General features: G+C 36.3%; 1 protein-coding gene across 4 annotated transcripts in view; it reads right to left on the bottom strand.

Annotated features, from left to right (window-relative positions):
- LOC148978761 (dystrophin-like) overlaps positions 1-17,498 on the bottom strand; it is a 49,845-nt gene that overhangs the window by 8,458 nt on the left and 23,889 nt on the right. For all 4 annotated transcript variants that reach the window (XM_089132487.1, XM_039652212.2, XM_089132489.1 and 1 more), the window contains 11 exons: positions 17,204-17,405; positions 15,695-15,780; positions 11,047-11,204; positions 10,625-10,791; positions 8,748-8,859; positions 8,468-8,604; positions 7,712-7,750; positions 5,240-5,305; positions 4,820-4,885; positions 4,215-4,373; positions 2,080-2,323 (listed from right to left, as the gene is read on the bottom strand). In XM_089132487.1, coding sequence (XP_088988613.1) covers positions 2,080-2,323; positions 4,215-4,373; positions 4,820-4,885; positions 5,240-5,305; positions 7,712-7,750; positions 8,468-8,604; positions 8,748-8,859; positions 10,625-10,791; positions 11,047-11,204; positions 15,695-15,780; positions 17,204-17,405 — 1,436 coding nt within the window. The remainder of the gene's footprint in view (positions 1-2,079; positions 2,324-4,214; positions 4,374-4,819; positions 4,886-5,239; positions 5,306-7,711; positions 7,751-8,467; positions 8,605-8,747; positions 8,860-10,624; positions 10,792-11,046; positions 11,205-15,694; positions 15,781-17,203; positions 17,406-17,498) is intronic.

The raw sequence follows: 17,498 nt of genomic DNA, 5'->3' as shown, positions 1-17,498 counted from the left end.
CCAGTATTTTACTTAAAAGAGTAGTTCACTTTAAAAAAAAAAAAAAAACTTTTGCTGATAATTTACTCACCCCCATGTCATCCAAGATGTCCATGTCTTTCTTTCTTCAGTCGAAAAGAAATTAAGGTTTTTGATGAAAACATTCCAGCATTTTTCTCCATATAATGGACTTCAATGGGAACCAAACGGTTCAAGGTCCAAAAGACAGATTCAGTGCAAACTGCAAACTCTTCAAAGGGCTTTAAACGATTCCAGACGTTGAATAAGGGTCTTATCAAGCGAAACGATCGCTCATTAAAAAAAAAAAAAAAAGTTTAAGTTTTATAAGCACAAATGCTCACCTTGCTCTGTTCTGTGATGAGCGTTCGTGACTCTCCTGTTCGAACTCGTTCATCAAAATGAACAAATCTTTTTCCAAGTCAATTCGTTCGTTGAATGAACCAAATGACACGTTTTGATAAACGAGTTTGAACAGGAGAGTCACGAACACGCATCACAGAACAAAGCAAGGCGATCATTTGAGCTTATACAGGGTTCCCACACCTTGGTAACTTCACATTCAAGGATCTTTCAAAGACTTTCCAGGTCCAATACCCTCAAACTTAATGACTTAATGTGGGGACACATTTGTTGTGTCCAACAATAAACATTCAGGTACCATCATAGTAGTTTAATCCATGCGTAAACGTCAAGGCAACATACAACACAAAGCACCCCACACGGGAAACACTCAACGTACCGCGTAAACGTGCGTAACTAACGATAATCAAGCAAAGTTAGTTTGCATAGGCCACGAAGTGTTGGCGAAATAACACATTAGCAGACCGGAATAATATAAAGAAATCACTTTCAAGGACCTGTATCTATGTACGTTTATTTTCAAAAACTTTCCCGGGCCTTGAATTTCTTTTTCCTGATTCACAAACTTTCAAGGATTTCAAGGACCCGTGGGAACAACTTAAACTTTGTTATTTATTTATTTATTTTTTTAAATGAGCGATCATTTCGCTTGATAAGACCCTTATTCATCGTCTGGAATCGTTTAAAGCCCTTTGAACAGTTTACAATTTGCACTGAAACTGTCTTTTGGACCTTGAACCGTTTGGTTACCTGTAAAGTCCATTATATGGAGAAAAAATCCTGAAATGTTTTCATCAAAAACCTTAATTTCTTTTCGACTGAAGAAAGAAAGACAACTCCTTTAATCTTGCCAACCTGGCAATCATGGCACACTCCGGGCTGCATAAAAGCGCAGATGATCTAACAATGCCGACAAACATGCATGTTGAAGTTTAGCGATGTCCATTGTGAAATTCTGCTTCAATAAAAGTGTCGTACAGCAAGTGTGTGTTCCTTCACGATCCTGCGTCTGCGATTTGCTACCTTCTCTGTGACTAACTGTAATAAATCCAAATATGATTCTCAACCATATTGTTGGCAATCATGGTTGGTGAATTAATGCTACCTCAGAAAGTAAAAATTTAACACTTAAAAATGATTGGATTTAAGATTAGGAGCCATCATATAGTTTGTGTTGATTTTCCATTTGATGAAGCTAACAGAGTTGGTTAAATGAAGTCTATGCGCCACCAACAGGCCTATTAGGTAAAGTAAAAGTATATATACTAATCTTTCTCTGGAATATCTGTATATGAATCGTGATTATAATTTTTGAACTAAATAGTTGAAGCATTCTCGTGCAGCCCTAACATACATTAAATATACTGAAAAACATTGTTAAAACTGACTTTCCCCAAAAAATTTAATATTTTATATTTGACTACAAATTTGACAAACATTAAAAGCCAAATATTGACATTAAAATATATCAATGCACAGAGCATTTAATTTCTTCTGTCGACAATCAAAAGGAACCACATGAACAAACATTAGAAAGATGCCTTACAAATGACCAGTGTGTAATCTGAAGACATTTACACTGATTCCAAGTTCAGGTGTAAGACAAGAGGCTGCAACAACGGGTTGATTTTTATTTCTTTACCGACAGCTCCAAAGTGTTGTTATTTACTGCCAGAGAGTATTAGCATCAATACATTCTTAAGGATATGCACCACCCACCTGCTCAAGTAACTGTCTAAGGCGTTTGAGCTGTGATTCCAGCTGTTTGTTGTGATCCTCCAGGATTTGCATTCTTGCTTCCAAACGTCCCTTGTGCTGCCGCAGTAGTTTGGCCTCTGCGATCAGTTCTGCGTCCCGTGGACTCTGGGGCGAGACCGGCAGCATCTGTGGGGGTGAGGGCAGCGGCGACAGCCCCTTGTGGTCGTGTGCCTTCTTCAGACGATCGTACTCTGACTGCAGCTTCCTGCACAATGATGACAACAATTTCAGAAAGAAGCACGGAAAATAGCGACGGGTGATTCCGACTAATAAATGAGCATCTGCTGTTAGCACGGACTGCTCACGTTTTGTCGCACAGTTGGCACACCATCCAGCAAAATACACTATTTTTCAAAAGTTATCATAAGGAATGTTTTTTTTTTTTAAGAAATTAACTTTTTTTTTTCAGCAAGGATGCATGAAATCCTGGAAAAAGCATCAGTTTCCACAAAAAATTAGGCAGCACAACTGTTTAACATTGATATTAGGAAAAAAATATTCTTGAATAGCAAATCAGCATCTTAGAATGATTTCTGAAAGAGTAATGGAGTAATTATGCTGAAAATTCAGCTTTAATGACATTAAAACTGTAATATTTTATGACAAAATTTTAAATTCCAATAAAACATTTTTTTTTACACATTATAACTGTTTTTATTGTTTTTTTGATAAAATAAATGCATCCTTGCTGAGACCTGACGACCCCTAACTTTTTGAATAGTTGAGTACAAAATATAAAAAAAACATTTTTGAATTCATTTTTGAAATAATTCTTATATTTTTTAAAAATATTAAATCTGTTTTTCTTATTTCTGCATTCACACTTTTAATATAGCTCACTGTGTTTAATATTAGACTCCAATGTGTAGCCCACATACTTGACTCAGCAGTGTGGGAAGAGTCGTGCCTTCTAGGTAGTACTTGGATGGTGAATTTGAGAACCACTGATCGAAAGTACAAACAAATATTGAAATGGATTAATATTACAAAACACAGTTGAGTTGATATAGAAAGATATAGGAAGCATCTCTGTTGTAAAAGTTGATCAGCCCGTTTATTTTGCCATCCTAACTATATACTATTATATGGTTTTATTATTTATATTAAAGGAGTAGATCACTTTAAAAAAAAAAAAAAACTTTTGCTGATAATTTACTCACCCCCATGTCATCCAAGATATCCATGTCATTCTTTCTTCAGTCGAAAAGAAATTAAGGTTTTTGATGAAAACATTCTAGGATTTTTCTCCATATAATGGACTTCAATGGGAACCAAACGGTTCAAGGTCCAAAAGACAGTTTCAGTGCAAACTGTTCAAAGGGCTTTAAACTATTCCAGCCAATGAATAAGAGTCTTATCAAGCAAAACGATCACTCATTTAAAAAAAATAATAACAAAGTTTAACTTTTATAAGCTCAAATGCTCACCTTGCTCTGTTCTATGCGACTCTCCTGTTCAAACTCGTTCATCAAAATGAACGAATCTTTTTTCGAGGCATTTGGTTCATTCAACGAACGAAATGAACAAATTGACTCTGGAAAAGAGTCGTTCATTTTGATCTCTTCGAATAAGAGAGTCACGAACGCAGATCACAGAACAGAGCAAGGCAAGGATTTGAGCTTATAAAACTTAAACTTTGTTATTTTTTTTAAATGAGTGATCGTTTCGCTAGATAAGACCCTTATTCATCGCCTGGAATCGTTTAAAGCCCTTTGAACAGTTTGCACTGAAACTGTTTTTTGGACCTTGAACCGTTTGGTTCCCATTGAAGTCCATTATATGGAGAAAAATCCTGGAAGGTTTTCATCAAAAACATTAATTTATTTTCGACTGAAGAAAGAAAGACATGGATATTTTGGATAACATGGGGGTGAGTAAATTATCAGCAAACGTTTTTTTTTTTAAAAGTGAACTACTCCTTTAAGCACTGCATTTTTTGCGGAAAACACGACTAACCTAAAGCATGGCACTTTATTAAAATAGGTAATTTAATAAACTGCTGTAAATGCAGTTTGACATGAAAAACATAACCCCATTGCATTTCATTTTTAAAACCAATCATTTGAATTAGAAAGAAAGCGGTCATGCAATCAAACCTGTTCTCCTGCTCCAGATCGCTGAGAACTCTCTCAAGCTCTCCCTTCTCTTCAGACTCCATTGAGATGAGGATCTGAGCGGGGCTCTGCGGCTGGCTGAGTGGAGAGCCTTGATTCAGACTCTGGCAGTAATGCTGGATCAGCAGATGCTCATCATCCCTACAATAATAATAACAACAACAGCACTCCATTTCCAGCTCACTACATTACATCCATTGCTCAAGTTTTCAATTAACATTTGCTGCCTCAAACTCTAAATAAGTGAAAAAGACGCCAGCTCAATCGGCTTGTGAGAAGTAAGCTGGTCTAAAATCAATCCTATTGTTTTAATACCACAAACAAAACTGCAGTATAAGAGCATTTGCATGTAATCGTTTTATTTTGATTGAAAATTATGAGTGGAAAGAGCTGATATCCACCCGGAAAATGAAAATTAATTTAATATGAAAGGAGAGGTTGTTATGCCACCACAAGCATTTAAATGTATGCAGGTGCTCAGACATTTGTGAGTAGATCGGTTTTAGGTACTTTCACACACTATTACATTCATGTACTATGCATATGAATACTATGTACAGTAGAGTGTAAAAAAGATGCAAGCTCACATGCTTTCATTGGGCGATACATTGTCATTCATATATGAGCCATTTCGGGTCTCCATTTCAGCTAGCCTGTGAAAACACAACATCATTCTGTACTCATTCAGCTCATGCAGTTGCTTTCAGTCATGTCAGTAAGGCACCACTGTTCCAGCTCACGTGCTTCTTCACATGAACACAAATGCATTTCGTTTGTTACTAAACTCTGCAAGCAACATTCTAATATTATTTGCGAAATATTTCTGATTAAACTACATTTCTAAATGTATCAATCACGTTATTAATTGTACAAAATTTGCAGACACATTTGTAGCGTTACGCGGTATACCCCATCACATTACCCGGCCCTTATGCAATGCAAGTGTGGTCTACTTAATATACAGTCACATAGTAACACCAAAATAACCATGTTGAAAAAAGACTCACCTGCTAGCGTAATGCTCGATGCGCGAGTGTGTGTCGTCATGTGAGAGTTGTGGGGAAGATGACGGCCTACCAGTGACAGAAGAGCAAAGATCAGAAAACACAGATGAACAGGACCAAACTGAACAGGATTTTCACAGTGATGCCATAGAACAAACATTTCGTTTTACCCAAAGAACATCTTAGTGAACCGTATTTAAAGGGATAGTTCAACCAAAAATATTAATTACTCACCCTCATGTCGCTCCAAACCCGTAAGACATTCGTTATATAAAGATATTTTTGATGAAATCTTGGAGCTTTCTGTCCCTCCGTAGATGTCTATGCAACAATCATAAAACGAATCCATATGAATGATGATCTCTTCATGCATATGGTTTTATGATCTCTTTAGAAACTTTTTGAAGTGTTAATGTGGTAGAGGGAAAGAAAGCTCTCAGATTGCATCAAAAAGATATTTTGTGTTGAACGCAATTCTTACGGGTTTGAAACGACATGAGCGTGAGTAATTAATGACAATTTTGGGGTTTTGGGGTGAACTATCCCTTTAAAAAATTTTTTTGTTCCTAGTGTGGAGATTTTATTAATTTAAAAAAACCTTTTCCACTATAAAGAGCTATAAGTTAAAGGTACCATAGATATACCAATGTCAATATACCATAGACATTTTTCCTGATCAAATATAAGGATATTAAACAATGATATCAAATAGTAATCATGTGGATTTGTATGTTAACTTATTTTAGGGTGACATTGTCTCTCGAGATGTGCATAGTTCATTGCAGCTTATGATTCAGCTCAGTTTGGTCAAAGAAAATAACATTTTCCCAATATTTTGAGCTGCATTCCTGGTTAAAGAAAAATACATATTAGTGTTCAAACATTTAGGGTTGGTAGGACTTTCCCCCCCATGTTTTTTAAAGATCCTTATTAAAAAGGAAATGAATAGAACGAACGGTCATGTACCTGTATATAACAGTGAGTTTTACACCCAGTGACTTTTACATTAATGATAACCCTGCTTAAAAGAGTACCTTATACCCTAAACCACTGTATCATGTTAATCTTGAAGATGAATGGTAGAAGTCATGGGATGAACATGTTCCAAAATATCTCACAATTCTGATGATGAAAGATGAGTGCTTCATGGAGACTTGTGTATAATTTCACACAGATCAGTAGAAGATTTCAACAATGTACTTTAAATGATAAACTATCACCAAAAGGGGTGTGCGATATTGGCAAAAAAAAATGATATCTCGATATTTTGACGATAACGATAATCAGACGATATTTTCCATTACTCAAAAATGTGTTTGTAAATGTCTTATATTTTATTAGCACCATTTTACAATGTCAATATTATATTGATAAATTACTAATTGAAACACATTGTTGGAAAGGATTATTTAAAACTGAAGCATTCAAGTAGAAACAACACAAATCACTGCTCTGCTGTAAGGTGAACTGTACAGAATACAAGTAAATATAACATTAAAATAAAAGTATCTAAATGCAAACTTCTGTCGAAAACAGCACTAGAAAACCTCCCTTGTGTAAAATGTTCTATAGTTAAAATTACAAAAAAACTTGCCCATAGTATTCTCAATTAAATTACTAACAAGTCCTGTCCAACAGCTGTAAAATTAGAAAACCCTTCAGATTTGTCAAATATTGCACGCAGGAAAAAAATACGTAGATGTAAACAAATGATTCTACTATAAACAAAGTCTACGATTTAAAGTCTGCATCTTTAAAAGCAGTTTAAAACCCTCTCTCAACCGGTTGAATTGTTCGTGTTCGGCTGACTCGAAGCTTTTCATAATTCACATAAGTGCGATGGGTTGTTCGAAGATCACGACGACCCACATCTAGGAATTAAATCTAGCGTGGATTGTGAGTTTGCTGGTGTTTGAATATCTTCTCTCACAGTTTCTTTGCTCATTTTAACTTCTGTCAAGCACCGCAAGCTCTGAATTCATGTGTCAATTCGTGAACAACTGATGCAGCGTTTTGATTGGTTTCTGAAAATGATTTTACTCGATAATATGATTTTGCATATCGTTTAAACAACAATTACGATATTATCGCGAACGATATATATCGCACACCCCTATGTCCAAGATTCATTTATGTTTGCTGACTAAAATGATACTGGGCATAAACATGCGCTGACGCCCATCTAAGTGAATCATCCAACTGGAACATAATGTATTGATTTCATTGTAGAAACTTCAGATTAATTTAAAGCGAGCACCAGCCTTTCAAAGTTTCTTTACAATTTAAAATACACTCAATTTCAGTCACGTGAATTTGTCAAGTCACATTTTAACTGTAATGTGAAAATCCTGACTGTTCTTTCTAAACTTCTATTCTGCGGATGAATCACCAAACGGCACTCTTAGTCATGTGATCCAGTAAGCGGGTGCTCAATGTGATTCGTGTGTGAGGGTGTCGGTGTGCAGATGTACTCACGGATGGTCAACAGGCCAGAAGTTGATCAGTGTAACAGGACTGCAAGACAAAAAAGATGAGATGATGGACAGGACAAGTAGATGCACTGAAAGCATGATGGTGACGTGGTTAAGAAGCACCAAACACACAAACCCACACAGTTAAACCCAAAAGCTTTTCAGTGGCCAATAACAAACACATCACAATCAACTCTCTTCCAAAATATGTGTTTCTTGAGAAATAGTTTGATCCAACATTGTTGGTTGTGTGTTAGGGTTGAAATGAAAAAGGAAAAAAATGTTAAAGAATAACGTGTGTATGCATTTAGCACTGCTTTACAATTAGTCTGCTCCTCTACAGGGGGAAAAATAATTCCACAGCATACACAACCCCACTGTGAACGCGAGTAATGATCAATGCACACGGTAAAGCAGGGAAAACAAGCAAAACTCTTGCAGCTGCAATTTAAGGTTACCAAGAGTTCAGTCAGCTTTATTTGTTTTGTTCAATGGCATACCAGTTTTATCCCGTTTGATCATTTAGTACCATTTAAGTGTTTTGCTATGGAATTTTTGGCTGAACAACATCAGTATAGTTGCATTCATAAATTTCCTAAAATTAGGAACCTTTAAAATAGTATAAGGACACTGTAATTTTGCTCTTGATCATATCTAGAGTTGCTTTTTATAATAACGGTCCTACCAGCAATCACAATCATACCTGATGTTAATACACACAAAGAAGTGAACACATAAAAATAAAAATCGCTGGTCTCACGTCTCCATGTTGTCTCCTTCAAGGATGGTTTGGACAGGGAGGTAACCCATGCGAGGATGCTTGGCAAAATAACGCTTTGTCCTAAACTTGTTCTTCAACACCTTAGCAAAGTCTCTCACGTCCTCTCCTGACGTCGTCTGAAGTAAAAGGACACAAAACGTCATAACCTGCACTTTAATCTTGAAATGTGTTGACTGCTATTGACACTAGAAACTAAATTCTACATGCAATGCAATGAATGCTGTAATCTACAATGCACACAGTGATGCAAAAAACCTACCGGTGTGCAATATTCAACCATAGGGTACTGCATCTTGTGACCTTTGGCCACTCTGCCAGAAAAGAAGCAGCTTTGGCAGATATCATAGTTAAAGTGCTTTAAACTTCGGTACCTGTTGAGATCAGACAAAACAAACAATAAGATCGGTGGCATTTAAAACATCATCAAAACTGGGATCGTTTCCCAGAAAGGTGCAGTTACATCTTAATCCTCCAGGTGGAGATGTTCCCTGTTCTCACCTACTCTCAATAGTAAGCATATTAGTCTGATTTTAAAGGGAGGGTTCACCAAAATAACATTCTGTCAGCATTTACTCCACAAGTACATACACTAGAACTGTTTTTACACTGTGATAATAATAAGAAATGTTTTTTTGTGCAGCAAATCAGAATATTAGAATGATCTCAGAAGGATCATGTGACACTAAAAACTGGAGTAATGATGCTGAAAATTCAGCTTTGCCATAACAGGAATAATTTACATTTTAAATCGTATTCAAATAGAACACAGTTCTTTTAATTTGCAATAATATTTTACAATACTAAAAGTTTTTATTGTAATTTAGTTTTTCCTGTTTTAACAGGGTTTTTTTAAACACTAAAAACGTTTTAATAGAAGTGTAAAGGTCCTTGCACACTGAGTCCGAAATTCGCGTCCGAAATTTTTGCATGTTAAAAAATAAATATGACCTCACGTTATGTCAATCACACTTGCACACTGCTTCCGAAACTTTCGCCCGTCATAAAAAAAAATCTAATCAGGTTCAATTTTCTGCGTTTTTCCGCATCCGTAGCAAGTAGTTTAAATGGTGATCGAATGCTGTTTTGACAATTCAGAGCCACCGAATCACAAATACGAAAAAACGCATACGAAAATTTCAGACTCTGTGTGAAATGGCCATAAGACATGGGTTTTGAATGACAGGCTGAGTTAATAAAAGTTTTCTTATTGTGGCATGATATCAAAAATGACCCCGTTTACATTTTCATAAATGCCACTTGTCTTGTGTAAAATTCATCAGCGCATGTTTATCTGGAGAATTTTCATACATTTTTGTTCTCCAAAAACTTTTCTCTTCTGCTTATGAAACTAGAGGCACAGAGAGGAAAGAATAATTATATAGTCATAGACTAAAATCCCTGATTTCAAAGGACGAAACAGACAAAAGTCCTGTTTCACAATATTTTTCACAGAACATCAATGCGATATGATAAGTGAAAATGTCTTTAAAACATTTTTTGTGTCAGTTTCAGGGGATTTTAAACTTTATATTTAAGTGCTACAAAAATGAATCATGGTGGTGACCCAACACAGAAAATTTTACAAAATGTCCTTAAAATCATTCCCCAAAATTTATTAATGACTAAACTCTTTACATATTATAAAATGAATAGGAAAGCTGAACATTTTGTTAATAAATAACATCAGAAGTGTGATTTTTCAGCCTGACACAAGGCAACATACAACAAGGCAAAACTTAGAATAAGTATTAGACAGATTATCAAGCAACAGAATATAAAAGAAGACAGAGTCAGACCTGAGCCAAAAAAAATAATCTCTTTTTAAAGTAGTACACCAACAAATAAGAGCAGGAAGAAAGTAAACAGGGTCAACTTTGATACCATGTAGACTTTAAAGTCAGATTTCAAAAACACTACAAGTAGGACTGTGTTCTCCCACCAATAAAACCTCTAACAGAAGAGAAAACACTGCAGCATTTTGAGCCTCACAACACAGACAAAGTTCTTCTTTATCAACGTTTGCCTTGAAGTTTGGTGCAATGCTTAAAAATTCATAAAAAAAAGTGCTGAGACTTTTAAAGCACCTGAGGCAAAATCAGTCATTCTGAATAATAGCACTAAAGAAAAGGTCCATACCTGAAGCCAATAATAGGACATTCCTTACAAATGTTGCATTTAGCCTGGTGCTTTGCTGTCTCAGCGGCCGCCACACGGTGAAGGACAGGGAGCCAAACCATCGACTGAGGTTCTAAACGCATCCAGTCCAAGAAGACAGAAGCTTCTAGCTCGGGTTTGTTATTGGCCTTCGTATCAGAGCAAAAGAAAATATAACTGATGAAAACACTGAGGAAATGTGCAGGCTTTCAAAAGAAGATTTGTGAAAAATTGGATTTAATTTAAAGGACCCAATTCAATTACGGAAGTTTCTTAGTAAACAGGACACAATTAGGGTCGCCTGTCCCACGGTTTTGTAAAGAAAAGAAAATTCCACAAAATTGCATATTCTAAATGGTTGCTTTAACATACCCAGTTCATGAATGTAGACAATGGTTACTTACAAACTGAAAGCAGCTGCGCACACTGGGCTCGATATTGCTCCCTCCGAAAGATGCCACCTCACCCAGCTGTCTGGGGATCTGAATGGCGTCGTGCAGAAGGAGGCCGAGGCGCCGCTGGTCACAGAAGCCTGTGGCACTGGCCACCTCTCTGAATAAAACTAGAGTGCAAGAGGAAATGATGAGCAAAATGGGTCATGGGTCAAACCATCATGTTTTGATCTAAGTTTAGACTGGTCTGCTATGCAGTTTCTTAGGCGAGTAATCATTTATTTATGAGCAGGTTAAAGGGTTAGTTCACCCAAAAACGAAAATTCTGTCATTAATGACTCACCCTCATGCCGTTCCAAGCCCGTGAGACTTTCATTCATCTTCGGAACACAGTTTTAATTTTCTGGCCATTGAAAATGTATGTACGGTATACTGTCCTTGTCCAGAAAGGAAAAAGAGACATCATCAAAGTAGTCCATGTGACATCAGTGGGTTAGTTAGAATGTTTTGAAGCATAAAAAATACATTTTGATCCAAAAAAAAAAAAAAAAAAATATGACTGGTAAACATTGTATTGTCTTCCGGTTCTGTCCGCAGTGACGCTGCTGACGTGTTCGTCACCATCGTCACTGCGGACTCGTGAACGCGGAACCGGAAGAGAATATAATGATTAATAAATTCGTAGTTTTTGTTATTTTTGGACCAAAATGTATTTTCGATGCTTCAAAACATTCTAACTAACCCACTGATGTCACGTGGACTACTTTGATGACGTCTGTATTTACCGTACACATTTTCAATGGAGGAGCAGAAAACGAAAACTGTGTTCCGAAGATGAATGGCGGTCTTACGGGCTTGGAACGGGATGAGGGTGATTCATTAATGACATAATTTTCATTTTTGGGTGAACTAACCCTTTAAGCGAAATACCCCGGCTAAGTTTTTGGATAAATAAGCAGATAACCTCATCTTTTAGTTCCAAAAATGGAGACAACTTTTCAGAGTAAGTAGATTCTTCACCCTAGTAGGTTGACGATAGGGTGACCACCCGTCCCACTTTGCGTTGTACTGCACAGCATTTTCACCCCTTGTCCCGCACGTCGCATATTGAGGAAATGTCCCGCATTTTCAATGATCATAATAGAAAATGTGCATGCGTTCTTTTGCCTTTTTAAGAAAGCATTTTATTTATTATTGTTGCAGCGTAGTTTTTCACCTATATTTAACAGCGCTTCGTCATAAGTAGCCTACAAATACAATAGCCGTTTATCATATCTTTTCCAATGGTTGAAAAAAAAAGTAAAGACGACCACTAGTAGGTTCTTACGGCTGTCAATCAAAATGTGGAACAGTGATTCGTTAAATGTGTTCCCTTAGTGTTGGTAACATGTCCCACAAAAACTTATAATCGTCCCACATTTGGTTTGTTTGATGGTGGTCACCCTAGTTGACGAGAAAAATATTTCTCTGAGATAAACAATATATGCAAACTGTTCTGTAAATATGGGTTTGGGGAGTTGTTTTCTAATAATGAAAAGCTTAATATTGGTTTGTTAAAGAGCAGTGGGCTAATGATATATGGGCTATGCCAAAATTGCGCATTTTTGTGATGGTAAAACCAGAATATGGCACAGAGAATTATGTTGTATATAACTTGTCCAAAAGGCAAATATCTCTGTGTGCTCAAGTGAGATCTGGTGTTTTTACTTTGACTGTTGAAACAGGACGATATGCTAATTTACAAGAGGAAAAACGAATCGGTCCCATGTGTTTTTTGAATGATGTAGAAAATGAGTTACATTTTGTTTTCTACTGTCCATTTTATTGCGAACAGTGAGATATTTTTGTTTTGTAAGATAAAACCAGAGATTGGATTTGGTAAATATGGATGACGCTCAAAGGCTGAGATGGCTGTTCACATATGAAACATAAATTAGCCAACTATCTTGAGAGAGCCTGGCAGAAGAGGAAAAAAGCTCTTTATCGAGATGATTTGTAGATGAGGATTTGTTTGTATATGCCGTGTACGTATTTATTTGTACTCATGTATTTCTACGAATGATTTGTATATGCGACTAGAAGATGTTTGTAAATTAAGTTTGTGGTGTCTTTTAGTCCCATGTGGGATGTTGTAAAAAATGTAACTGAACAGAACAGAACATAGCAACATAAAGGGCTTTCACACCGGGTAGTTCTAGGATCTTAATTCTAGGAACTACAGTAGCCACCAGGGTGGTTCCCCAGGAACTAAATGGTTCCCTTGGAAGGTTAAGAGGCCCAATCTATCACTGTTTTCCATGTTCGTAGAGTTAGTTTGTGGAGTAAATATATAGGCTATAATATATGTGCTTGCACAGCTTTTTTAAAAATGGCGGGCGCTGGTGTTTTGCGTGCATTCGGCCAATCACGTACACTTCTGTCACAGATAGTTCCTATAGTGCTGGTTTAGACCCTACTCTTGAAGTAAGAGGTAATTTGGTTTCTCCAAAAGGAGTTCCTAAAACAAAAATTGTTCCTAGTTCCTGCGGTGCAAACACGCCAAAATCTGGGTACTTCCACCTATTTTTCTAGGAACTAGGGGTTTTGGCACCAGGTAGTAAAAGGAACTAACCACCAAGGTGGCTCCCCGAGAACTAATTGTTCCCCTAGGAACGTTTTCCTGGTTGCATTCGCACCGCCAGTAGGAACTCTAAAATGACATAAGCCGTGCATCTTTTTCTGACTTATTTTGACGGCGCGACAGACCTTTATTTTGACGGTGCTGAGAGCGGCAGAGCTTGAGCTCACACTGTTCGCATTCTCTGTGTTTATTAGTTTACGATCTGTCTAAGGGGCTGTTTACACCTGGTCACTTCATGTGTTTTCTCAGATCGGATAGCTATCTGATTTATCATAAACGATTCCATTTACACCCGGTCACATAAATGTGTTTTTGCAAAACGGATATAAATCTGATCTTCAATTCCCGAGCTATATACAGATTTAATGAAGTGCACGTCATCGAAAGCAACAGACATGAGCTGCATTTTATTGATCATCGGCTAATTTCAAAATTACCAAAGACAGCAATAAGAGACAGCGGCAACAGCCCTGGTAAGATCATTTCGTTTCTTTAATTTGAATGAAGATGGTAGTGTTAAGCGTCTGCGACGTACTTTCACTTTGATTTGAGATAAATTGCAGCGTTGGCTTGATTAGGGGCTCAGCTGCTCATCTGAGGTGATCATGCGTGTCGCAGTAGCGTCGTCATATCTGACTAAAATAACATGACATATAGCTTATAACACGCTCTCACCTGTTTATTTTTTATCATTTTTGGGAGAAGTAAAATTTACATATGTGGTTTCAACAACCAGATGCATTTACACATGTCCAGTTTCGTCTGAAACCACCTCCCAATGTAGTTAGAGCGATCGGATTCAAATCCGTCTCAAATGCGTTTCGGGGGGCATTTACACCTGGTCTTTTCGCGATCGGATAGCTATCCTATCACAGAAAACGCATGAAGTGGCCAAGTGTAAACGGCCCCCAACAGTCCTGTCTAGTACCTTATTAGAACTGTTATACATAGAAAGTAGACGTAATGAAAAGGTATTAGCGTATGCTGTGTGGTTGATGTCCAGTGTTGCTAGCTGAGCAGAAATAATCATGTTTTGCTTGGTCCCCTCAAAGTTGTATTGGATTTTTTCCTTAGTGTAAAGGTTAAGAGGCCCATCTATCACTGTTTTCCATGTTCGCAGAGTAAATATATAGGCTATAATCTGTGTGCGCACAGCTTTAAAAAAAAAAGGACGGGTGCTCCTAGTGTTTCACGTGCGTTCAGCCAATCTTTGGCGTACACTTACCTCACGGATAGTTCCCATCGTGCTGATTTAGATCCTACTCTGTACTTCCGCCAATATTTCTAAGAACTATGAAAAGGTTCCCCCTGTGCGAAAGCCCCTTTACTCTATGAACATAACCTGCTCTATAGATTGCACAACTGACCAGTAGGTGGCGATATGTGATAAGAATGTAAATCACCATAAAGCAAAAGAAGAAAGAAAAAAATACACTTGGTGGAGAAAGTGGCAACGGCAGTACGAATTGACGGCGATATATTTGAACTTTTAAGGTAATCAGCTAACCAAGCTAGTTCTTTTTATTGTTGCAGTTTTATTCAATTTAAATAAAAAAAATAAACCAAACTTTTTGACATCGGTCATGCTTTGCTTATTCCTTTGAAGGTATCTTTAGTAAAACAGCTCTATATTTAACAAAGCACAAACAAAAGACCTGAATCAGAAGAGATGCAAACTGTTTTATAGAATACGGAAGTTTGTTGTGCATAAATCCCATTAACCAAGAGTTCATGGTATATGTGATGGAAGGTTATCCTTGATTTCTGGAATCCCCCCAGCTGTTACACTATACTGTGTGCTATATATACTCTAAAAGAGCAAACTCCAAAGCTTTACAACAGCGTTTACAGCAGTGCTATTAACCACTAAACAATGACAACATGCTACAAGACTCTGCCAACACCTGAGAGAGCTGTAAACTGCTAGTAGTACATTTTCTGTAAACCGAATAAATATCTTGGTTCTAATTACGTCATCGAGAAGAGGAAAAAAAAAAAAAAAATAGAAAAGAGGAAATGCACAAGACAAGCAGAACTTACATCTGTACTTATCTTCAAGGTGAGCTTTGCACAAACAGATTATTCCTGTTTTGAAAGATAGGGTACGAATCTTGCCAGCTCGTCCTCTGCGGGGAAAAAATAAAATAACAAGGTGACAAATGACTAAAGCAATCGCTCTTTTTTTAATCTTTTTTTGCAGATAACATTCAAGATCAGGAACAAAACAACTCTAAATGTTTCTGTACCATTCAATGGTAAAATATACTGTTTTTGCTTTTAAAAACAAAGAATTTCTTCCAAATTTGTCTTAAATGTTTAACCTTTAACATCAAATTTTAGGCTTTTTAAGACCTTTTAAAGTCTTGGACAAAGAAAAATCTGTTTTGCTTGATTACTAATAGCAAAATATGTTTGAAACTATGTGAACTATATGTAAAACATGTTTTATTTATTAAATATGTACCAAAATTTAATCAATACAAATCATACGTAGCATTTATTTCTTGTACAGTTTTGTAAACATTTTATCAAATAAATTCAAATCAAAGTTAAAGCCCGAAATATATAAAGACTCTTATTTTGAAATGTCTATGATTTACTACTTCCAGTTTCTCGTTCAAAAAGATTAGGAGGATAAAATATGCATGAATTCAACTATCTACATCCCATTACAATGTAAATACAACAGTTAACATTAGCGGTGTAATAACGTATATTGTTTATATAATTTATCGCAATACAAAAATGCAACAATATGTATTATATATAGTTCACCCAAAATGAAAGTTAAGACAGATTTAATTTAACCACAAATATTGTAAACACAGAAGAACACATATTTGTGCTTGCATGCTTACGAATAATTAGAAGTAAAAAATGTAAAAAATTATATATATATATATATATATATATATATATATTATTTAATAAATTACAATATTTAAAATGTTTTAAATATATGTAGTTAGGGACTAAGTTTTATGTTATAAAACAAAAGTGTTTTTATATTAGTATATATTAATATTTTATATTACAATATTTATGTTAGGTCATACCAAAATTCACGTTTTTAGTCCTCAAATTTAAAATTAGAAAACGTTTTAAGTATCCAATGGAACCCTAACTGCATTTCTTTATCTCATCTTCTGAGAAAAGCATTGCTTTGCAAGACAATCTAGGTAAAAAAAAAAACAAAAAAAACAGGCGTAATAGAATGAATAGACCTCTAACGTTTTTCTCTTAGTTTACTTTGGGGGAAGGACAGGGGGCTTCTGTGGAATCTATCACCTCCATGTACAAACACTGCATGATTTATGGCTCAGTCTGATCCTACTGAGAAACATGCTGAGTACCAACTGAGTCCAATTCCTTGATTCTCTCTGACTCATGTGTTCCAATATTTAAAGGATTAGTTCATCCCAAATTTGAAACTCTTTCATCATTTACTTGCCCTCATGTTGTTCCAACCACATATGACCTGCTTTCAATAATTAAAACTATTCCATAACATCTTAAACACGCAAAGCAAGAACAAAAAGTGAAACGTACGTATCATAAACGTTGAGCAGCCAGTTGAGACACATGTCCACGCAGAGAGGCACGTTGACCAGGCTGCTGTGCTGCTGCTCCAGGCGGTCGTAGATGCTGGTCAGACAGTTGATAACCTGCATGATGTCCATGAATTGCTCATTCTGTTTCAGATTGTGCTGCTCAAAGGCCTCACAGGCTGCAGACATGCCCAGAAGATCCACTGTGCACAGAAAAATTCAAGATTTGATAAAGTGCTCTGATAACAATTATGTTTATTCAATTCGGGTTTTTTTTTAAAATATAAACATCTTAA

Source organism: Pimephales promelas, chromosome 6 (genome assembly GCF_988280905.1).
Source record: "Pimephales promelas chromosome 6, fPimPro1.hap1.1, whole genome shotgun sequence".
In the NCBI taxonomy this organism is placed as follows: Eukaryota; Metazoa; Chordata; class Actinopteri; order Cypriniformes; family Leuciscidae; genus Pimephales; species Pimephales promelas.
This window is presented reverse-complemented; position numbering and strand designations above follow the sequence as displayed.